The 24,040-nt window shown below is 45.8% G+C and overlaps 1 protein-coding gene across 6 annotated transcripts in view; it reads right to left on the bottom strand.

Moving 5' to 3' along the window:
* The window catches only part of syne1a (spectrin repeat containing, nuclear envelope 1a), a 132,844-nt gene that overhangs the window by 35,274 nt on the left and 73,530 nt on the right, over positions 1-24,040 (bottom strand). For all 6 annotated transcript variants that reach the window (XM_042300843.1, XM_042300844.1, XM_042300845.1 and 3 more), the window contains 29 exons: positions 20,273-20,464; positions 18,099-18,230; positions 17,802-17,902; positions 17,542-17,686; positions 17,216-17,344; positions 16,765-16,938; positions 16,343-16,576; positions 16,092-16,193; positions 15,892-16,011; positions 15,398-15,598; positions 14,989-15,162; positions 14,407-14,538; positions 13,935-14,131; positions 13,152-13,284; positions 12,737-12,919; positions 12,411-12,560; positions 11,891-12,067; positions 11,493-11,648; positions 11,172-11,327; positions 10,420-10,590; positions 9,938-10,071; positions 9,525-9,729; positions 8,633-8,815; positions 8,349-8,495; positions 8,062-8,216; positions 7,699-7,846; positions 7,466-7,560; positions 7,104-7,338; positions 5,110-5,304 (listed from right to left, as the gene is read on the bottom strand). In XM_042300843.1, the coding sequence (XP_042156777.1) occupies positions 5,110-5,304; positions 7,104-7,338; positions 7,466-7,560; positions 7,699-7,846; positions 8,062-8,216; positions 8,349-8,495; positions 8,633-8,815; positions 9,525-9,729; positions 9,938-10,071; positions 10,420-10,590; positions 11,172-11,327; positions 11,493-11,648; positions 11,891-12,067; positions 12,411-12,560; positions 12,737-12,919; positions 13,152-13,284; positions 13,935-14,131; positions 14,407-14,538; positions 14,989-15,162; positions 15,398-15,598; positions 15,892-16,011; positions 16,092-16,193; positions 16,343-16,576; positions 16,765-16,938; positions 17,216-17,344; positions 17,542-17,686; positions 17,802-17,902; positions 18,099-18,230; positions 20,273-20,464 (4,656 nt within the window). The remainder of the gene's footprint in view (positions 1-5,109; positions 5,305-7,103; positions 7,339-7,465; positions 7,561-7,698; positions 7,847-8,061; positions 8,217-8,348; positions 8,496-8,632; positions 8,816-9,524; positions 9,730-9,937; positions 10,072-10,419; positions 10,591-11,171; positions 11,328-11,492; positions 11,649-11,890; positions 12,068-12,410; positions 12,561-12,736; positions 12,920-13,151; positions 13,285-13,934; positions 14,132-14,406; positions 14,539-14,988; positions 15,163-15,397; positions 15,599-15,891; positions 16,012-16,091; positions 16,194-16,342; positions 16,577-16,764; positions 16,939-17,215; positions 17,345-17,541; positions 17,687-17,801; positions 17,903-18,098; positions 18,231-20,272; positions 20,465-24,040) is intronic.

Raw genomic sequence — 24,040 nt, 5'->3', positions numbered from 1 at the left:
CAAACGCAGTGCCTCTTTGCTTGACACCATGGGAAAATCAAAAGAAATCAGCCAGAAAACAAATTGTAGACCTCCACAAATCTGGTTCATCCTTGGGAGCAATGTCCAAATGCCTGTAGGTACCACGTTCATCTGTACAAACAATAGTACGCAAGTGTAAACACCAAGGGACCATGCAGCCGTCATACCACTCAGGAAGGAGAAACGTTCTGTCTCCTAGAGATGAACGTACTTTGGTGCGAGAAGTGCAAATCAATCCCAGAACAACAACAAAGGACCTTGTGAAGATGCTGGAGGAAACAGGTACAAAAGTATCTATATCCAAAGTAAAACTAGTCCTATATCGACATAACCTGAAAGGCCGCACAGCAAGGAAGTAGCCACTGCTCAAAAACCGCCATAAAAAAGCCAGAGTACGGTTTGCAACTGCACATGGGGACAAAGACCATACTTTTTGGAGAAATGTCCTCTGTTCTGATGAAACAAAAATAGAACTGTTTGGCCATAATGACCATTGTTATGTTTGGAGGAAAAAGGGGGAGGCTTGCAAGCCGAAGAACACCATCCCAACCGTGAAACACCGGGGTGGCAGTATCATGTTGTGGGGGTGCTTTGCTGCAGGAGGGACTGGTGCACTTCACAAAATAGATGGCATCATGAGGAAAGAAAATTATGTGGATATATTGAAGCAGCATCTCAAGACATCAGTTAAATCTTGGTCGCAAATGGGTCTTCCAAATGGACAATGACCACAAGCATACTTCCGAAGCTGTGGGAAAATGGCTTAAGGACAACAATTTCAAGGTATTGGAGTGGCCATCACAAAGCCCTGACCTCAATCCTATAGAAAATGTGTGGGCAGAAATGAAAAAGCATCTTCGAGCAAGGAGGCCTACAAACCTGACTCAGTTACACCAGCTCTGTCAGGAGAAATAGGCCAAAATTAACCCAAATTATTGTGGGAAACTTTTGGAAGGCTACGCGAAACATTTGACCCAAGTTATACAATTTAAAGGCAATGCTACCAAATACTAACTGAGTGTATGTAAACTTCTGACCCACTGGGAATGTGATGAAAGAAATAAAAGCTGAAATAAATAATTCTCTCTACTATTATTCTGACATTTCACATTCTTAAAGTGGTGATCCTAACTGACCTAAGACAGGGAATTTATACTTTGATTAAATGTCAGGAATTGTGAAAAACTGAGTTTAAATGTATTTGGCTAAGGTGTATGTAAACTTCCCACTTCAACTGTATACGGATTTCACATGACTGGGAATATAGATATAAAAAAGGTAGAACTGGGACGTTTTCAACTTCCAGGAATTGTGCACAGATCGTTGCAACATGGGGCCGTGCATTATCATGCTGAAACATGGGCCTCCGGATCTCATCACGGTATCTCTGTGCATTCAAATTGCCATAGATAAAATGCAATTGTGTTTGTTGTCTGTAGTTATGCCTGCCCATACCATAACCCCACCGCCACCATGGGGCACTCTGTTCACATCAGCAAACTGCTCGCCCACACGACACCATACACCCTGTCTGACATCTGCCCGGTACAGTTGAAAACGAGATTCATCCGTGAAGAGCACACTTCTCCAGCGTGCCAGTGGCCATCAAAGGTGAGCATTTGCCCACTGGTTACGACCCTGGTGAGGACGACAGCACGCAGATGAGCTTCCATGAAACGGTTTCTGACAGTTTGTGCAGAAATTCTTTGGTTGTGCAAACCCACAGTTTTATCAGCTGTCCAGGGTGGCTGGTCTCAGACGATCCTGCAGGTGAAGAAGCTGCATGTGGGGGTCCTGGGCTGGCGTGGTTACACATGGTGTTCGGTTGTGAGGCCAGTTGGACATACTACCGTTTTTTTTAAAAATGACATTGGAGGCGGCTTATGGTAGAGAAATTAACATTCAATTATCTGGCAACAGGTCTGGTGGACATTCCTGCTGTTAGCATGCCAATTTTATTGTCCCCAGCAGAAGGTGGACCTGTGTAATGATCATGCTGTTTAATCAACTTCTTGATATGCCACACCTGTCAGGTGGATGGATTATCTTGGCAAATGATATATGCTCACTAACAGAGATATAAAAACATTTGTGTACAACATTTTAGAGAAATACGCTTTTTTGTGCATATGGAACATTTCTGGGATCTTTTATTTCAGCTCATTAAACATTGGACCAACACTTGACATGTTCCGTTTATATTTCAGTTCATTGTACATGCAGATTATATTATTTGGTAGCACTTACCCTGACTACTGACCTGGCTGTGACAAGGCTACAGTCCCATTACCCCGACTACTGACCTGGCTGTGACAAGGCTACAGTCCCATTACCCCGACTACTGACCTGGCTGTGACAAGGCTACAGTCCCATTACCCCGACTACTGACCTGGCTGTGACAAGAATACAGTCCCATTACCCTGACTACTGACCTGGCTGTGACAAGGCTACAGTCCCATTACCCCGACTACTGACCTGGCTGTGACAAGAATACAGTCCCATTACCCCGACTACTGACCTGGCTGTGACAAGGCTACAGTCCCATTACCCCGACTACTGACCTGGCTGTGACAAGAATACAGTCCCATTACCCTGACTACTGACCTGGCTGTGACAAGGCTACAGTCCCATTACCCCGACTACTGACCTGGCTGTGACAAGAATACAGTCCCATTACCCTGACTACTGACCTGGCTGTGACAAGGCTACAGTCCCATTACCCTGACTACTGACCTGGCTGTGACAAGAATACAGTCCCATTACCCTGACTACTGACCTGGCTGTGACAAGGCTACAGTCCCATTACCCCGACTACTGAACTGGCTGTGACAAGAATACAGTCCCATTACCCCGACTACTGACCTGGCTGTGACAAGAATACAGTCCCATTACCCCGACTACTGACCTGGCTGTGACAAGAATACAGTCCCATTACCCTGACTACTGACCTGGCTGTGACAAGAATACAGTCCCATTACCCTGACTACTGACCTGGCTGTGACAAGGCTACAGTCCCATTACCCCGACTACTGAACTGGCTGTGACAAGAATACAGTCCCATTACCCCGACTACTGAACTGGCTGTGACAAGAATACAGTCCCATTACCCTGACTACTGACCTGGCTGTGACAAGGCTACAGTCCCATTACCCCGACTACTGAACTGGGTGTGACAAGAATACAGTCCCATTACCCTGACTACTAACCTGGCTGTGACAAGAATACAGTCCCATTACCCCAACTACTGACCTGGCTGTGACAAGGCTACAGTCCCATTACCCTGACTACTAACCTGGCTGTGACAAGAATACAGTCCCATTACCCCAACTACTGACCTGGCTGTGACAAGGCTACAGTCCCATTACCCTGACTACTGACCTGGCTGTGACAAGGCTACAGTCCCATTTTGTAGCTGTGCAGGAAGCATAACTTGTGCTTAATATGGGCAAAACTAAATACATGTTGTTTTCAAGTTCTTGTAAGATTGTTTCAGATGAATTACATCTTCACACATCAGATGGTTCTATAATCTCTGCATACAAATACCTTGGTATTTAGATTGACAATGATTTATTGTTTAAAAAGCATACGAATGAGCTCGTTAACAAATTAAGATTTAAAGTGGGCTTTTTTTTACAGAAACAAATCTTGTTTCTCTCTAGTCAGCAGGAAGAATATTGTGCAGTCAACCTTTCTACCTGGTCTTGAGAACAGTGATACTACTTATCAAAGTGCAGCTGCCTCTACTCTTAAACCCCTGGATGCTGTTTCTCACAGAGCCTTTTGTGTTATCACAGGATACAGTTGTATTACTCATCACTGTATTCTTTACCAAAAGGTTGTCTTGTCCCCTTTGAAGTCACATAGATCACATCATTACGCTATTTTTGTTTACAAAGCCCTGCTCCACAAGTTTCCGACTTACCTAACTTCGATATTAAGATTTATAATTACAAGTTATCAAACAGGGTTGGTTAACTCTGGAGACTCCTCTGGCTAAGAGAGTGGACAGAGGAATGTTATAATGAAGAATGAGTTTGTTTTAGTTGATTGTGTTTAGTGTTTTGTACATATTTATGTTTGTCTTTGCAATTTGTGTCGTGCTGTATTTTACTTGTTTTATAGTGTATACAATTTTTTTGTTCTATGAAATTGTATATGCAGGGCTCCCTTAAAAAAGAGACACTGGTCTCGATGGTGACTCCCTGCTAAAAAAGGTAATATATATATTTGAATCCTAATTTCCTCTTTCTTCAAGTGCTGTATTTTCACCCACAGCGCTCAATCCATCATTCATTTTATTCCAACCCTCCGATGTCCACAGATGAACCAATCGTTCCCAGTATAATTCCATTTTGCTATTTACTGTTGCAATTCATCCCTCCAAAATGTCTACCAATATTACCCTAAAAATAAATACTTTACCCAAAAGAATGCTGATATTTCCCCTTGACTGATGGTGATTTTTCAGATCCCCTAACAATACAGTTTGCAGGTCCATCTGAACCCCGATATTATGACTTAACAACCATTCCTGGAACTAGCTCCCAAAATCGAGCCACCGATGGACCAGAAAGAAAACAATGCTCAATGCTGACTGCTCAATGCTGACTGTTCAATGCTGACTGTTCAATGCGCCATATATTAAGCATTCTTTTTGTAGCAAGTATTTTATATAAAAGCAGATTGATGTGTCAATTGTTGTTTAATATGTCAGTTCATAGACCCGATGCCAAGGTATTGGGACATCAAAAACATGTTCTAACAATTCAATGGCCATAATAACTAGGTATGTTGGTTGTGTGTTGGTTAAATGTAGGTTGTGTGTTGGTTGTGGGTTGGTTGTGTGTTGGCTGTGGGTTAGTTGTGTGTTGGTTGTGTGTTGGTTGTGTGTTTGTTGTGGGTTGGTTGTGTGATGGTTGAATGTAGGATGTGTGTTGATTTTGGGTTGGTTGAGTGTTGGCTGTGGGTTGGTTGTGGTTGGGTTGAGTTGTGTTGTGGTTTGGTTGTGTGTTGGTTGTGTGGTGCTTATAGTTTGGTTGTGTGGTGGTTGTGGTTTGGTTGTGTGTTGGTTGTGGAATGACAGACCTTGAGCAAGCTTAGCAGCTCTCTCTTCTGTTCGTCCAATCGGACGTTGGCATGTCTCCAGCACTCCTGCATGTCCATCAGCTCCGTCTGCAGGGCTGACTCCGCCCTGGCGTCAGCTGACAGGAGCAGGCTCCGCCCCGCCTCCACCGCCAGGATGTAGCCACCCTGCTGCCTCTGGAGCACACGCTCCCTCAACTAGGGGAAGAAGGTTTGGGTTTACTGTCAGTCTTTATTGTGGGAAATATACACTGCTCAAAAAATAAAGGGAACACTTAAACAACACAATGTAACTCCAAGTCAATCACACTTCTGTGAAATCAAACTGTCCACTTAGGAAGCAACACTGATTGACAATAAATGTCACATGCTGTTGTGCAAATGTAATAGACAACAGGTGGAAATTATAGGCAATTAGCAAGACACCCCCAATAAAGGAGTGGTTCTGCAGGTGGTGACCACAGACCACTTCTCAGTTCCTATGATCCTGGCTGATGTTTTGGTCACTTTTGAATGCTGGCAGTGCTTTCACTCTAGTTGTAGCATGAGACGGAGTCTACAACCCACACAAGTGACTCAGGTAGTGCAGCTCATCCAGGATGGCACATCAATGCAAGCTGTGGCAAGAAGGTTTCCTGTGTCTGTCAGCGTAGTGTCCAGAGCATGGTGGCGCTACCAGGAGACAGTCCAGTACATCAGGAGACGTGGAGGAGGCCGTAGGAGGGCAACAACCCAGCAGCAGGACCGCTACCTCTGCCTTTGTGCAAGGAGGAGCAGGAGGAGCACTGCCAGAGCCCTGCAAAATGACCTCCAGCAGGCCACAAATGTGCATGTGTCTGCTTGTCTGCTCAAACGGTCAGAAACAGACTCCATGAGGGTGGTATGAGGGCCCGACGTCCACAGCTGGGGGTTGTGCTTACAGCCCAACACCATGCAGGACGTTTGGCATTTGCCAGAGAACACCAAGATTGGCAAATTCGCCACTAGCGCCCTGTGCTCTTCACAGATGAAAGCAGGTTCACACTGAGCACATGTGACAGACGTGACAGAGTCTGGAGACGCCGTGGAGAACGTTCTGCTGCCTGCAACATCCTCCAGCATGATCGGTTTGGCGGTGGGTCAGTCATGGTGTGGGGTGGCATTTCTTTGGGGGGCCGCACAGCCCTCCATGTGCTTGCCAGAGGTAGCCTGACTGCCATTAGGTACCGAGATGAGATCCTCAGACCCCTTGTGAGACCATATGCTGGTGCGGTTGGCCCTGGGTTCCTCCTAATGCAAGACAATGATAGACCTCATGTGGCTGGAGTGTGTCAGCAGTTCCTGCAAGAGGAAGGCATTGATGCTATGGACTGGGCCGCCCGTTCCCCAGACCTGAATCCAATTGAGCACATCTGGGACATCATGTCTCGCTCCATTCACCAACGCCACGTTGCACCACAGACTGTCCAGGAGTTGGCGGACGCTTTAGTCCAGGTCTGGGAGGAGATCCCTCAGGAGACCATCCGCCACCTCATCAGGAGCATGCCCAGGCGTTGTAGGGAGGTCATACAGGCACGTGGAGGCCACACACACTACTGAGCCTCAGTTTGACTTGTTTTAAGGACATTACATCAAAGTTGGATCAGCCTGTAGTGTGGTTTTCCACTTTAATTTTGAGTGTGACTCCAAATCCATGGGTTGATAAATTTGATTTCCATTGATAATATGTGTGTGATTTTGTTGTCAGCACATTCAACTATGCAAAGAAAAATGTATTCATTCAGATCTAGGATGTGTTATTTTAGTGTTCCCTTTATTTTTTTGAGCAGTGTATAATGAAATGATATGGAATTTATATTTATTGTCCAGTCTATGTGTTATTACACTGACTACATTGTTAAACCTCAGCAATACAAAAACATTGTGTGAACACTGAAATGCTTATAACTTTTATTGAAGCTTTTTGCCAGTTACAGGTCACAATATACTACATAGAGAAGTATGTCTATTTCACGCACCTGTATCTGGTCCAACATGGTCCTGGCCTCCTGTAAGGCCACCGCCTCTCCCTGTTGATGCACTTCCGGGTCGCGAGACACTTCCTGTAACCATCGCCGCAGCTTCTCCGCCATCTCCCTGTAGCGCTGCCATTGGCGGACCAGGCTGTCAATTATCCCTCTCCTTTGCTGGGCCCGCCTCACAACACCCTGCCATTGGTTACCCAGCAGAGCCAGTTTGAGGCTGAAGTCATCCCTGCAGGAAAGAGAGAGAGATTTATCCCAAATAAACCATTATATGTGTGTGTGTATGTGTGTGTGTATGTGTGTGTGTGTGTGTGTGTGTGTGTGTGTGTGTGTGTGTGTTTGTGTGTGTTCCTTACCTGTCGTCCACCTGTCCCTGGTCCAGCAGGCGATGGCCGTCACTGATGATGGAGTAGAGAATCTGCTGCCTGCTAAACATTTCTGTCTGGAACAACTATACGGAAACATTTACAGAGATCAACATACCGGTACAGAGAAACAGCTTACACGCCTATACACCCCCTGCACCTAACCTCTCTCCTGACCCCCACACACACACTCCTCTCACCTCCCTCCCTCCTCCTATCCTCACCTCGTGGTCTCTCTGCTGCTCCAGCAGGCTGTGGTAGTTCCCAGAGGTCTCAGCGGCCAACTTTTGTTCCGTCTGGGACAGGAAGTCCATCCAGTCCTCACACTTCTGCAGGAAGCTCTGCTGCTGCAGCAACACCGCCTGCAGCTTACTGAGGAGGGAGACACAAGATACACAGAGTCACACAGCAGATTGTAACACCTTTATCCATCCTGTGGAACAATAACAACATAATGAACATGCAACATGGAGTTCTTGTTTTTCAACCTACATCATATCGTTAGTAATTTAGGGTAACACACAATGAGATAGGAATGGCTTGATAAGTGCAATGCATTCTGTATGTGAAGACGTTAATGAAGCTACCTGAATCTCTCAGTCAGGTGTGCAGAGTGGGTGGTCCAGGCTCTGTTGAGGCTCTGGAGGCGTTTGATCTCTCTGTCGTTCAGGGGCAGTCTGTAGGCCAGCTCGTTCACACGCTCTAGATCAGGAGAATGGCTGCTCAACTTACACATCTGGCTCTGGAGAGGGAGGAAGGGATTTGAGAGATGTTCTGAATTTATAGTACAATAGAGGCAATATAGATGCAATTGAAGCAACAGGGTTATCAAGGATTCAACAGAGGTATCAGCTCAGTTGTCAGACATGTTTACCTTGAGTTTTTCCATGCGCTCCTGTATGACAGAGTGGTCCGGTGTTTCGACTGGGTCGGACTCCCTCAGAACCTCTTCAGCCTCCTCAGCCTGACAGGTCAGAGAGTCCAACTGCTCTTTAAAACGCTCACAGTCGTCAGCTCCACACTAGAGAGAGGGAGAAATAGAGGGGGTACAAAAGTATGAATGTACTGTGTATATTGTACTTTAAGGGTGTTTGGACATGTGTACGTGTGTACACTGCTCTACTGTGTGCTTGTGACGCTGTAGCACAGATGACCCACCTGCAGTACTTCCTGCTGCCTGTGCAGGGCGTGCTCCAGCGTTGCTAGGCGATGTGTGAGTGACAGGCAGTCTGATTGGAGGGCTGCCATGGAGGAGGCGTCAACCTGAGTCTTTAGCTGTTCCCCCAGCTGCTGCAGCTGTAGTAGAGACTGTTGTACTGTTGCCTGGGCACCCAGCAACTCCTACACAACAACAACAACAACACAGCTATGAGGACTAAACTAAACGATAGAGGGCTTTTCTCCTCTGAAAGACAAGTTACTATTACTGTCCTCCATGCTTGGCAACTAAATCCCTTTTCTACATCTTCACTGTGGAGTTTCTTTCATTTAAACACGGAAAAGAAACCGTTTTATACTGTACTGTGTATCACCAGCCCTGCCAGCTCCCTCACTCTGTTAGGGCTGTGCGGCACTTTGGCCTAACAGTCTGAAAGGTCTTTTGTCATGGTGCGCTGGGTCTGTATTCAGACACACTGGGTGTAATTTGGCCCACCTACCGAAGGGATAGGGCCTTCGGTACTTCTTTGAAACATGCTGACAGGCAGTTTCTATGCTTATTCACATGAGAGCAAGGATGCATTCTTCACTAAAAGCTAGGCTTTCAAAACTGTAATGTATATCTAAGGAAAACTGCTGTGTGGCAGATCGTCTCTAATTTTATCTTGCCGATTCACCCTCTGAATGACCCAAATACAAAATCCATGCTTAAAAATCCTTCTTTAACCTGTCTCCTTCCGTTCAGCTACACTGGTTGAAGTGGATTTAACAAGTGACATCAATATGGGATCATAACCTGGATTCACCTGGTCAGTCTATGTCGTAGAAAGAAAAGGCATTCCTAATGTTTTGTATGCTCAGTGTATGTCATTTAGGTGCATTCATTGCTTACGCTGCAGTCTCTAATCCATGCGTTGCTTTCATCTTCCGTGACGTCTCTGTCGGTGGCACTCTTGAGCAGCCTGTCGGCCCTCTCCTCCTGTTTGTGTACAGCAGAGACACTCTGGTCATACAGCTCTGTGTAGCGCTGCCACAGACCCAGCAGAGCCTTGCTGCACCTCAGCTGTTCTGAGATCTGCTCCAGCAGACTGTTCCACCTGAGACAGAGGAAGATAATAAGTTAGGATCTGAACTGGGAGCAGTCACAGACTGTTCTAAGATAAGCCAACCGTTACTGTGTATACTGAGTGATAACATTCCAGACTCCTAGCTCACAGTAGGCCCCAGGAAGATTAGCTGTTGCAACTGTAACAGCTAATGGGGATCCAAGTCCCCATTACCCTGCAGCCCTTCTTCAATGCTCACCTGATGTTGACGTCCCGGAGGGCTCCGTCCAGTGTGTCTGCCACAGATGGGTGGCACTCTGTCAGCAGCTGATGTGTGACAGAGCCAAACTTCCTCAGACTGCTCTCCTGCTTGTCTAACTCCTCCTGCAGGTTCTGAACAGGTACATAGCGCCGGGTCAATGACAAAGATAAAATACAGAGAATCTGTTCACTCTCTACAAACAAGTTATCAGGCTAAATGTTGTAATGCTATAACATGACAATTCAACAATCTCAAGTTAACTTCAATCTTGACCTCTTGCCTTCCTATGACAATCTTGCCTTCATTCTGCATAGGAACTTTTCTTCGATATTTTTTATTCAAAATGTTTCCCATGTTATTCCAACCTCAGGGTGTGTTGAGATTGTATTTTAGTTGTGTTTTTGTTGTATTTTAGTTGTGTTTTGGTTGTATTTTATTTGTGTTTTGGTTGTATTTTTGTTGTGTTTCGGTTGTCTCACCTCCAGGCTTTCCACCTGTTGCTGTACAGCCTCCAGGGAGCCTGTGAGCAGGTGTAGCCGGGACACGGAGTACCTCCCCTCCATCAGGTAACCGTTGATCTCCTCAGCAGCACGGCGGTACAGAGTCCACTGCTCCAGCACTGACCGCAGACTCACCTTCATTTGACCAATCTGGAGGGCCGGAGAGAGAGGACATTAAGTTCGACATTTTGTTTTTTTACTATTGTCAGGGAATTCTCTGAAAGCCATGGGGGTTAAATTGGGATTATAATGAAGTGAAGTCAGTTCAGACAGAAAACCTGAGTGTTTGCATCAGCTGATAGCAACTATGCTCTGGGGTTTCTTTGCTGCCATGCTGTTGCTGTAACATGCTGTAATTCACTATGCATTGTCTGTTTTCTGCTAGCCCACCACCACGCCAGCCTGTTTGGCTCTGCTCTTTTCCCAATAGGTTGGATTGGTATAAAGCTATACCGCGCTCACTGCCTGTACTTTGTTGTTATGGTAATGATTTCAGCATTGCTATGGCAGTGAGCTACCCCGAAGCTGCAGAGTCTACTGCCAAGACCTAAAATATTGTAATTGACTTTCTAATAAATGGTTAAACATATACGTGTTTTCTGTCTGAATTGAGGTTAGATTTGGATATGGTACTCTAGGCAGTGAAACTGTTTCTAAAATGTAAACAAAATATGTCAGATTAATTGTGTGAGTGTCATGGCATCAGTCTGGAGAATTGTCTATAAACCCACCATATTGTCCAGGTTGGCCCAGGACTGGTTCAACCCTTTAAGGGTCTCCATAACAACAGAGCAGGCCTGCCCCCTCTTTTCCTGGATGAGTCTGCTCCCTCTCTCTTCAGCTTTCTCCAAATCCTTCTCTTTCTCCTTCACTAACTCTTCCAACTCCTGAGCAAGAGAAAGAGAGGGAATAGAAAGATAAACAACATAAGAAAACAAATATGAATGAATTAGAACTGATCTGAGGTTAGAAAACGTACTGTGAAGAGAATATTTGCTTGTAGGTTTAATGGGAAATTGTGAATGGTGTTAATGCTGTATCTCTGTCCCTACCTGACAGTCTTTGAGTGCATTCTGCACCGATGCTACGTCATCTATCCGGTGTCTCTTCTTCAGTTTGTCTTCTTGCAGGGTCAGCCAGGTCTTCAGGGCCTGAACACCATTCTCATGCTCCATCCAGCGCTCCAACAGGCCTTCCAACAGCTGGATCTGGGGTACACACACAGCGACATGTTACACAACAAGAACAACAACTGCCATCAATGTCTGAAAGGCAAAGCATGAACTTGAGAGATCGGTGCGTAGATCGTTGACTTGTCTTTCAACTAAATCGTGTTGTTCTGGCTATCAAAAAGTGGGGCTATCAAACAGTTACTGATGACATCTATCCAAAAGGTGTGGGGGAGGCTTTCAGAAACATAATTCCTCCAGGCCAAGGGGGGGGTAGCTACCTTCTCAATGATGAGGCCTTGCAGTATCTGCCAGCGGCGGTTCATGGCTCCCAGGCGCTCGGCGAAGTCGGTCTTGTCGCTGCGCTTCCCCTCCACATCTTGACTACTGATCTGGAGCACCGACTGGTTGACGAAGTCCACCGTCAGCTGTTTACATGTCAGGTCTATACTGAACCCCTGGAGAGACAGACAGGGGAATGGGAGAGGGGAGGCAAGAGAAAGAGATGGGAGGGAGATAGAGGAGGGTGGGGGAGCGAGAGAGATGGGAGAGAGAGATAAGAGGGAGCGAGAGAGAGATGGAAGGGAGAGAGAGAGGGTAGATGTGGAAAAGTATAGAGACCGGATACATCGAGTAATGGGAGAGACAGGGACAGCAGAGACAGAAAAAGGTGAACGATAATAAAGTAGAGAGAGAGAGAGAGAGAAATTGTCACAACACTCATTTAAATCATTACAATGATGCTCTGATTTTGTTTTAGCAATGACTCTGAGAGGAGGTACCTCTACTACACTATCTTACCTTGTACTTCTGTAGGTAGTCCTGAACAACCTCTGACCCCACTGCTCCCATGATCCTCTGCTGGTCCTCCGCTATCACGTTCTCCATGAGAGAGATCCAGCTCATCAGCTCTGTGATGGCGTGACGCGACGCCAGCTTCTCCATCTGCAGCTGCAGGCACAAACACAAGGCAAAGTCATGTTACAAGCTGCATCTCTCCATTTCCCAGTTCTCAGTATTTTTCTCGGCATTTCTTCTGAACTTATGAATTAGTTACAAAATGTGTTACTCTACATATTAAGCTAAACAATGGCAGCAAGTTAACAAACTTTAGACTGATCCCACACCTGGTGAAGTTTTTCTTGTACCACTGGGATGCGTGTGAACAGCTCAGCCCACTGGGTGTCCACCTGGGCCAGAGCTGATCTCAGACCAGCCGTGTCCACCCTCTTCAGCCGCAGCAGCTGGTTGCCTGTACTCAGCACTGAGGAGCGCAGAGAGGACTTAGCATCCACCTCCTTAGAGAACTCCTACAGGGGGAGAGAAAGAGAGAGTGAGGGGGAGGTGAGCTTTCATTCCTTTTGTTAGATCATTGCACATGTTGGTGTAAAGAACACGACTGCACATAGGACCCAGAGGTTTTCTTGGTCAGCTGACGTGACCAAGAAAAAGCTTTTTGTATCTACAGCATAAATACATTTCTCTGGGATATGTGTAGACCTATCTGTCTGGTGTAACTTGAGGTCTCTCAGTCTCACTCACCAGGAAGGCATACAGGTGATCTCTGACCGTCTCCAGCTCCTGAGGTACGGTCACAGACTGTGTGGTCCAGAACTCCAGACGGTCCAGAGCTGACCGCAACCACTGACTCAACTCTGCTGACTCACTCTGGTACCTGTAAGGTCACATGATATAACAGCAGCAAATGTTTAGCTCTGGGATTAGTGTTTCATGTTTAGTTCTGGGATTAGTGTTTCACGTTTAGTTCTGGGATTAGTGTTTCACGTTTAGTTCTGGGGTTAGTGTTTCATGTTTAGTTATGGGATTAGTGTTTCATGTTTAGTTCTGGGATTAGTGTTTCATGTTTAGTTCTGGGATTAGTGTTTCATGTTTAGTTCTGGGATTAGTGTTTCATGTTTAGTTCTGGGATTAGTGTTTCATGTTTAGTTCTGGGATTAGTGTTTCATGTTTAGTTCTGGGATTAGTGTTTCATGTTTAGTTCTGGGATTAGTGTTTCATGTTTAGTTCTGGGATTAGTGTTTCATGTTAAGTTCTGCGATTCAATTTAAATAATGTACTTAGCTAGTCTGGACTCATACTATAGTGTATCTTCCACCGTTGGCATACATGGTTAAAAATAGCAATAGAATATACAGCATAGAAACACAACACAATGACAACTTCTATGATATACAGTATCTAAGCAGCCTAAGACCCCGCAAAAACTGTAAACAAAACCCACTCTCCTCCTCTCCCCCACCCCCTCCCCTCTTCCCTATTCTCTCCCGCCTCCCCTCTCCCTCTCCTCTTCCCCTCTCCTCTGACCTGCTCCAGTGTTTGAGGGTGGAATCGAAGCGGTGCAGCTCCTTGTTGACCTTGGTGGTGGAGCAGAGCCAGTGTTCCCCTAGCTGGGTTAGCTGGTTCTCCAGGTCTGAGCAACACACAGACAGCAGCAGCCTCTTCCCCTCTTCCATCACCTGATAGAGCTGGGGTTGGTGCTCTGTCAGGCTGGTCTTCAGACGCTATAGACGGGAAGGAGGAGAGGTGAGAGGTATGGATCAGAAAACAATGACCTGTAAGTCACAGTACCCAATACTAAGGTGTTTCAATACCATGTGCAACGAGAACACAAACATGTATACCTGGGGGACACCTGTATGTGTATCCTTGGGGGAGATACATTGAATTCAGTTACGTTTTTAGTGATTTCCATTGCAACAAGGGAACATGCTAAAATAATCGGTCTTGTGCCAGGTCAATCAGTAGGTGTGTATGATGAGAGGTGTGTGCTGTGTACCTGGTAGAGAGTGATCCTGTCGCTGAGTCTCTCCTCTGTCTCCTCCACCAGGCCCACCGTAGGGATACTACACTCTACTGCCTCCAGCTGCCTGTACAGAGCCTGGTAGTCCTCCACCAGCATGCTCCACGACTGGGACAGACAACAGACAGACAGCAGACAGACAGACAACACAGAGAGAGAGGGGGGGTGGGGTTAATATTAGACTGTTCATCAAATCACTTTGTCATTCATCATTTCATCAATTTGTCGGTCTGTTTTATTGTTGTCATCTACTATGACTGACCTAGAGGGGGAAATTATTTAACAAATCTCTCTCTCTCTCTCTCTCGCTCCCTCTCTCACTCTCGCTCCCTTTCTCACTCTCGCTCCCTCTCTCACTCTCTCTCGCTCCCTCTCTCTCTCGCTCTCTCTCTCGCTCTCTCTCAATTTCATTCATTCAATTTCATTCATTCCACCAAACCATCGAACCAGTCCACCAAACCAATTACCCAATCCCTCCTTCAGTAGCCAGTAACCATTCTCCTCTTGCTTCCCTAAGTAGCAACCAGGTACTGTATGCTTCCACCATCCCACTCTTACCTCCAGTATTCCTTCCAGCTCGACCCCTCTACGGTGGGCCTGTTTGAGGACGTTGTTGGCCAGGGCCAGGGTCTCCTCCAGGACCTGGCTCTCCCTCTGGACCACCAGGCCGCTCACCTTACTGTAGAATGTCTGGGTCAGGATCATATGACACTCCAAACCCTGGAAAAACTCCTGGGGAGAGGAGGGGGTGGGAGGGTGAGAGAGAAAGAGAAAATGTCATGAATTGAGAGTGGAAAAATGCATTGTGACCCTAAAAATAAGCAACACTGAAGAACACCATGACGTTATTAGTATGTTGTGGACCCTGATATGACAATGTGACTGCCCACCCAATAATGTTTGAGTGTGGACATTTATTGTTAGCTTAACATGTAATATCACCAAACTCTCTTTTTGAAGGCCCGACCTTGTGCTTGTCCAGGAGTATCTGCACTTCTATGACAGAGCCCACGGTCATCTTCTGGTCGGCGGCCATCTTGTCCTGTGCGGTGTCGACCAGGTCTGTGAGGTCATGCAGGGCACTCTCATACTGGGCCTTCAGAGACAGGCTGTGGTTCAAACTGCTACGCCTGGAGCCTACCATCAACACCAGCTCCTCGTAGGCATCCTATAGACATGGGTTACAGATAATACATCAAACATACACTACACATCCTGGGTCAGATATCAGACAGTAGTTAGGGTTGATATGAGGGGGATGGGGGCTTACGGCACCCCCCTTGTTAATAAAACCCCCCATATTCACAGCACCGCCTCACCACCCCTGCACAACCAGTACGTTCCCCCCTGTTAACCTTTGACAATTCATCCCCTGACTGTTTTAATCATACAGAATTTATTACACAGTACATATTAAACATAGGTTAAATGACAGTGTTATTTGGAGAGTTGTGTTGTTACCTGTAGTTTGAGAAGCTCCTGGTTGGAGATCTGGTCAGGCTGTCGTCCCTCCGCTCTGCTCCTGAGCTCTGCTACCCTCTGCTCAAATTCCCTCAGACCATCCTCCACCTCGGATAATGTCTGTTCATGAAAAAGGACTGTGTTAAATGTGTGTGTGTGTGTGTGTGTGTGTGTATGTGTGTCTATTACTATCACTGTACCTCCATCTGTTTGGGTGCAGGCCTGTCTATGGCTCCAGCCGTCCTCTGCAGCAGCTGGTGTTTACTCTCACTGAGAGCTGTGAACAGCAGCCTCAGCTCCGTCTGGTGGAGAGGAGACAGGAGAGATGTGGGTCAAAAGGTTAGCAATGATGACAATGACAAATGGTAGACATGCCTTTATATCGCACACACACACACACACACACACGCACAAACAAACAAACACAAACACACACATGCACCGTAGCTACCTGGAAGCCGGTGTGTTCCTGCAGTCGGTCTCTCATACAGTCACAGTGTTGCTCCAGGGTTTGGTCCAGCAGGCCCAGCCTCTCCTGCAGCCCATCCAGAGTGTCTTCCATCAGGGCCTGCTCCTCCCCTCCATACAGCCTCCTCCCTCCTCCTGCTGCTCCACCTCCTCCCCCCAGTAGCTCCCTGCACTTGCTCATCTCCCCTGTCACCTCCCTTACCTCTTTACTCAGGCCCTGCAGAGGAAGAGGACAAGGAGAAAAGGTCAGCCAAAAGCCCAGTAATATAGTTCATAATACAGTGCAGAGGGAATGTTCTCTGAATGTTCTCATATTATGTGTGTGGGGAATATTGCGCCATAAAGTCTATTAGCTGGTTGGTTACTAGAACTGTAATGTGTTTGATTGCCTCTGCCTGTGGTTACCTCCAGGTTAGAGAGCTGTGTCTCAGTGTCCTCTGACAGCAGCACAGGACCAGAGAGGACGTTGTTCTCAGCACTGTCCAGCCAGGACGAAGCAGCAGACACAGCCGCATACAGCTCCTCCTGCACCGACACAACCCAGGGCACGTCCTGCTTATTGTCAGAAACGCCTTCTGGCTGTGGACAAACAACATAGGAGTCATGTTAATGTTACACGTTAACCAACTAACTGTCTAACATATTTAAAGCTAGCACAGCCACATCATTTACTGGAGGTAGCAACTGTACGTTAATGTAACCAGAGAGGCTTAATTCATCACAGAAATAATCCTTCTCACTGAATCACAGTCAATCCATGTTTTCATGTACACATCAGGGAAACCTATATATTACTGGTTGACTGTATTACTTCCATCCTCATGTTATATACACCCAGTCGGTGTATGTGTATTACCTCTTGGGCTAGCCTCTCTAGAGTCTGGCTGCAGCCCTCCAACAGAGCCCTGGGGAAGTAAGGGTCTTGTCCCAGCGCCTCCCTCCTGAACACCACCCCTGGGCTGGACACACATGACCTGTGGAGCACCTGGGGAGAGGGGAAACAGGACTGTCAGATACTGACATAATCTCACACCATAAGTTAGTACTGGTTACTGTACTTGGTTGGAATATGGTTTGTACTGTAGGTATTTGAATAACATTAGATGCTATGTGGACAGGTGTGCTTAGACAGGTAAGGTATTTTGTAGATACGAAGATAATAGATATCCAAGCCATCCTTACCGGACTGAGCTGCTCCTGCTCCAGGGAGTTAAGAGACAGCTGGAGTTTGGTGCTCTGGTCTTTACTCAGATTCTCCCATCTCTGTCTCATCTGGTCATGAGGGGTCAAGGTCTCTGCCTCTAACAACACACCAGGCGTTCCCTCACTAGAGAGAGTGAATGAAATAGTAAGGGATAAACAGAGACCAGTGCAAGTGAGAGAGAGAAAACAATTAGAGAGTGTGAGTGTGTGTGTGTGTGCGTGCGTGCGGTAAAACGTACCTGTCTCCATTGGGTGTGGTCTGTTGGCTGAGAATCTCCTCCCCTACACTGGCTACAGACTTCAGTAGCCTTCTCTGCTCTGCCAGCTGCTCCTCCAGCTCCTACACAATAAAATAATAGAGCATGAATACACACAGCTCCATACCCTCCACAGTACATTTACTTCTCCAAGACAGATACATACTCCACTTAAGACAACTATTCCCGTACGCACTCCAGAGGGAAGGAGATATGTAGAGTCATGGTACAGTATAGTGGTATAGTACATGTACAGGAAAGAGCTATGTCATATCCTACCTTCTGTCGTAGCAGGTTGTCATGGTGCTGTTGTGTGCGTGTGGAGCGGGCCTGGGACAGCCAGTCCTGTATGTTGGGACTCTGGGACAGGATGGAGTCTGGCTCACTGTCCTCCTGCTCCTGCAATGAACCCTGGGACACATGCAGAGGTCAGAGGTTAGGGGTGAAAGGAGAGATGTTACAGTGGATATAAACGGTGATAAATGCAGTTACTTTGATGCACAGTTTTGTGAGATTGAATTACAAAGATACTCCAACTAGGATTACTCTCCAATTAACGGATTAAAAGGGATGGATTACTCTTTAAATTCTATTTTAGGAGATTAAAAGCTTCTTCAAAGAAATTGTATTCTAAGACTATTTGGTAAAAAATGACATATTTCTTCATAATAAATATTGAAAGGGTGCATTCCAACTATTTGTTTGAAATGCAGATCCGTGCTGACATACTTGTAAACATACCTACTACTACTGAAGACAATACCATAGCAAAGTGAGAGGCCCGAATGCCATGTACAACAGTGTTAGAGTCAGTATGACGACCAGAGAGAGAGGATTCCAGAGCATCTCTGGGTTGGGATTGGAGGTTAGCATCTCATTGCTCTTTGTTTGTGTGACATACAGGCAGTTGCTGTTCTCATGGGAGACAGTGGGCCTTTATGACTGAAGCAGAGCCTTTGTGTCCACAAAACAACTATTGATGGAGATGCGCAACACACTTCAAAAAAACACAACAATACACCAACACATAAGAGAGGCAGGTTTATGGTCCAACTGTGTTTGTGTGTGAGAGAGGGAGAGGGCTACATTTGTCTGTTATTACGGCGGCGCAAATGCCAAACGCACGTTAGTTTACGATTTCAGCATGTAAAAATTGTCTCTCTGGCATTTTCCACCCCAGACGCCAGGTTCAGCAATTTACCTGTCTAATATCAGCTTGCTTGTGCTGAGGTGTGAGAGGTGGCAATATTTGAGATGTGTCCTTGAAAACAAGCGCAAAAGTGACAATTTCATGCAGCGCATATCGGGATTTAAGACCAACGACAAGCAGGTCTTTGAGGTTGGTAATGGCGTGGATTTTGTGAGCGGAGGCGTTACCTAACCGCCTATGACACAAAGTGCCATTATACTCATGGAACAAGGGAGGAGATGTGCTTTTTTGTGCCGGTAACCCTAGTGTTAATAAACATTTGGTTTCATTTGATTAAAAAACCAAACCTATTAGAATGAGTCACCGTCCTGTCTTTATGATGATTACATCCAACTGGCATGCAATGGAATTTAGGAGCCATCTGCTATTTCTGGAGGAGTGTGAATACGATCTGTAAGACGGAGCAGTATAACGGTGAGTAGACAATCTCTTTATGTTGGATCTTTGTCCGGCTTCTATGAAAAGTTTGGATGTGTGTAAAACCCTGCATTGTCTGAGTTGCCTTAATATTATATGCCCATGGGGAGTGATTATGGTGCCTGTCACTCTATTTAGACATAGCCTATCTAAAACAAGTTGTTGATTCGTTTTGATTAGAATTAGATTAGAATTATAGCCATAATGCAATTTACAGTAGGCCTAGCCCCTATATCAGTCTGAATGCTATGTTTAACAATATTATATAATATTATAATATTAATATTATATTTAACAATAACAATCTCCATATTGAAGTCATGCCTTACTTAGAGCAATGTTGACTGCAGACATGGTCAACATATTTAGTAAAAATGGGATAGGCCTACATTTTATTACTTTGTTTCTGTAGTCAATTTAACAAACTAGGCTTTAAACGACTAAGATTCTAATTGGAGTTGAAAGCAACACAATACATAACAGACTTGAAGCCACCACATATTTAGCCATGGAGCAGGTTCTGATTGGCCAGTGAGGGGTTAAGCCTCCAACTCATTGATTCATCAGCCCTTTCGCGCCACCACCAGCTACAGTGCCCATATACCCGCAGTGAAAATCGAGCCCTCTGTGAGAAATAGAGAAAGAAAAAAAGAATGTGAATTGGTGGGAATGAGAGGGACAAAGAGGAGATATATAAAGAAAGAGACACGGAGATAGGAAAGCTGGCGAGAGGAAAGAAGAGGACAGAGAGAGAAGTGAGAGAGCGAGACAGAGAGACTGAGAAAATAGCCCAACACTCATGCCACTACGATGCATCGTGTCTCACCTGGATGTCGACCTGTTTGTCCTGCAACATCCTCTGCAGCTCCACCAGGCTGTCTTTAAGGGAGTGGAGTTTAAAGGTGAGCTGCTCGGCCTCCCCGCGCGTCCCCGCCCGCCCCTCCAGCAGCAGGCTCTCACTGTGGACCGATAGCTCTGACAGGGAGGCCACCTTCTGCTCAATCTCAAACAGCATATTCTGCAGGGACAGCAGCACACAGTAAGGCCAGAACAAACAGAGTGACCACCAAAGTGACCACAACCTGATTCACAACTTGACCGCAGTCACTGTTGCAGGGAAGAAAGCTGAGACATGATAGCGAACCCACAAATGATACAGCTAACAAGGGCTAAAATATGTCAATGTCAGTAGAGACTCCTCAGAGTGAAACATTAAAAAAGTTCACATTTGTAGATAAAACTATATTAAATATATTCACGTCACCAAATAACTGATTAAAAACAGTTTTGCAATGAAGGTCTACATTAGCAACCACAGCACTCTGTAGGGTAGCACCATGGTGTAGCTGGAGGACAGCTAGCTTCCGTCCTCCTCTGGGTAAATTGACTTCAATACAAAACCTAGGAGGCTCATGGTTCTCACCCACTTCCATAGACTTACACAGTGATTATGACAACTTCCAGAGGACATCCACCAACAGAGCTTGCAGCATGAACTGACATGTTTTCCACCCAATCAAATGATCAGATAATGAATCTAGTACCGAAAGCATAACCTACAGCTAGCTAGCACTGCAATTCATAAAATGTAGTGAGTCGGTAACTCAAAGAGAGAGAAAATAGTTGAATGGTTTTCAACAAATTGTGCCCACAAAACACCAGTCTCAACGTCAACAGTGAAGAGGCGACTCCGGGATGCTGGCCTTCTAGGCAGAGTTGCAAAGAAAAAGCCATATCTCAGACTGGCCAATAAAAAGAAAAGATTAAGATGGGCAAAAGAACACAGACACTGGACAGAGGAACTCTGCCTAGAAGGCCAGCATCCCGGAGTTGCCTCTTCACTGTTGACGTTTGAGACTGGTGTTTTGCGGGTACTATTTAATGAAGCTGCCAGTTGAGGACTTGTGAGGTGTCTGTTTCTCAATCTAGACACTCTAATATACTTGTCCTCTTGCGCAGTTGTGCACCAGGGCCTCCCACTCCTCTTTCTATTCTGGTTAGGGCCAGTTTGTGCTGTTCTGTGAAAGAAGTAGTACACAGCGTTGTACGAGATCTTCAGTTTCTTGGCAATTTCTTGCATGGAATAGCCTTAATTTCTCACAACAAGAATAGACTGACGAGTTTCAGAAGACAGTTCTTTGTTTCTGGCCATTTTGAGCCTGTATTCGAACCCACAAATCCTGATGCTCCAGATACTCAACTAGTCTAAAGAAGGCCAGTTTTATTGTTTCTTTAATCAGAACAACAGTTTTCAGCTGTGCTAACATAATTGCAAAAGGGTTTTCTAATGATCAATTAGCCTTTTAAAATTATAAACTTGGATTAGCTAACACAACGTGCCATTGGAACACAGGAGTGATGGTTGCTGATAATGGGCCTCTGTACGCCTATGTAGATATCAGCCGTTTCCAGCTACAATAGTCATTTAAAACATTAACAATGTCTACACTGTATTTCTGATCAATTTGATGTTATTACAATGGACCTAAAATGTTATTTTCTTTTCAAAACAAGGACATTTCTAAGTGACCCCAAACTTTTGAACGGTAGTGTACGTTGTAAACTTTCATTCATAGGCTACGTTGTAGCAACCTCATGATGGGTACAGGGAAATGTTAGTATCATGTAGTAGCCTAAACCTATCGATGTTACATTGAGCGGGGTGAATGGAATAGGAATGAAAGTCATCAAATATGCTTTAATAGAAATAAGGCCATGCTCATAAAAAAAAAAGAATTGTCCCCTCTCATCTTAAATGGCATCAATCACCACTGGTCAATATGGTATGGTCAGAAAGGGCGGCTAGAATACTGCTCCCATCAGGGAGACAGCTCAACTGTGACAGTCAATGATAACCCAATCCCAGGCCAACAAAAAAACGTCCTATCTAGAGCCTAAAAGGGTTCTTTGTCTGTCCCCATAGGGGAACCCTTTGAAGAACCCTTTTTGGTTCCAGGTGGAGCCCTTTTGGGTTCTATGTAGAACCCTTTCTACACAGGGTTCTACATGCAACCCAAAATGGTTTTATCTGGAACCCAAAAGGTTTCTACCTTGAACCAAAAAGGGTTCACCTATGAGGACAGTCGAAGAACCGTTTTGGAACCCTTTTTTCTGAGAGTACTGTAACTAACTGTACCACAACAACATGGACACAACCCCTTTCTCTATCTCAGGAACATCAACGTCCAATGATAGCTCTCTGTTCTCTTCCTCAAAGAGTTTCTATTGGCCGAGGGCAGTGAATGACAGTCCGTGTTCTGGAAGGTCAGAGGCCTCATCTCCACATAAAGGCCTTGGCCATTGTTTTCATGAACCCATCAGAAGAGCTACAGCTGCTGCTTCTTGGGCCTGCCTCATACAGTACACATACTGTATGCACACCACGTTCTCTGTCCTCCTTCCCTTTCTCTATTTCATAATATATACTCTTTTCTCTACTTCTCTCCCTCTCTATCCATGTTCCTCTTCAACCTCTTCCTTCAAATCTCCACGACAACACTTCTCCAATGAGAGGCCCTCCCCTTCCATGTTCAGACCATGGGTGAAAAGGGATAAAAGAGAAAAAAGCATGTTTCTCATTTCACTGAGCGGCCCAGAGACACAGTGGTAGGAGTGGTAATTCCCTACTGACATGGTTCCCTCCACAATAGTCTCCCCAGTGCACCACCTCCTCTCCATTCAGAGGAGAGCTGTGTCATTCAGAAGGAGATGTGAATATCCCTCTCTCTCTGTCTCTCTCTCTCTTTCCCCCGCCTCCAACTCCCACTCTTAGCCTCTCTCCATTCCTTTTCCTCCTATTCTTTCCTTATCTCTCATTCTCTGGGAGATCTCTCTCCATTTCTCTTTCTCTCCCTTCGTCTCCACTCATGCCTCCTTTCAAGTAATATCACACACATTTCCATCCCTCACGCTACAGCCCGGCCCCCCGGTCCCCCAGCCCTGCTCCCATTAACTCCAGCAGGGGGCTGTAGGCCCACAGAGGGTTGACCCTGCACAGGCCTAGCCCTTAGACCTGAGCTCCACAGGAGCCATATGTAAACCTTAATCAGCTTATAGTCCTCCCAGCTGCTCTCAGCACACACTTCATGGATGGACAACCTGGGACTGGGCCTCTGAGGTACAGTTATTATTAGGAGCCTGTTCCCATAGAGTTCATCTAAACCACTCAGGGTCACCCTTTTTATGTTTTGAGGCAATACCAGTCAGTAAATGAACTAACTAAACCAACAGTTCAAAAATGTGTTTGTTCCCTATAGTGGGCACTCTAACAGATCCGTGCTTCAGGGAAAGGTTGGTCCATACCACTAATCTAGGATCAACTTTGTTTACCACACTCCTAGAATGATCCACTAGGACCCCAAAACACAAAACTGTCTCTGGATCAGCTCAACTTCCACTTCCACCACCACACCAACCTGATCAAAGCTGGGGGTGACATCACCATGGTAACAGTTTGAGAGGTGGACAAAGCAGGGCCTGGAGGACTGGGGGAATGTTTAGGGAGCCAGCGGGACGTCCCAAAGCTGGAGGAAGTCAGAGCAGGGGGACAGACCATAATCCTAATATCCCACACAGGGAGAGGGACAAAAAAACA

Source organism: Oncorhynchus tshawytscha, linkage group LG18 (genome assembly GCF_018296145.1).
Source record: "Oncorhynchus tshawytscha isolate Ot180627B linkage group LG18, Otsh_v2.0, whole genome shotgun sequence".
Lineage (NCBI taxonomy): Eukaryota > Metazoa > Chordata > Actinopteri > Salmoniformes > Salmonidae > Oncorhynchus > Oncorhynchus tshawytscha.
This window is presented reverse-complemented; position numbering and strand designations above follow the sequence as displayed.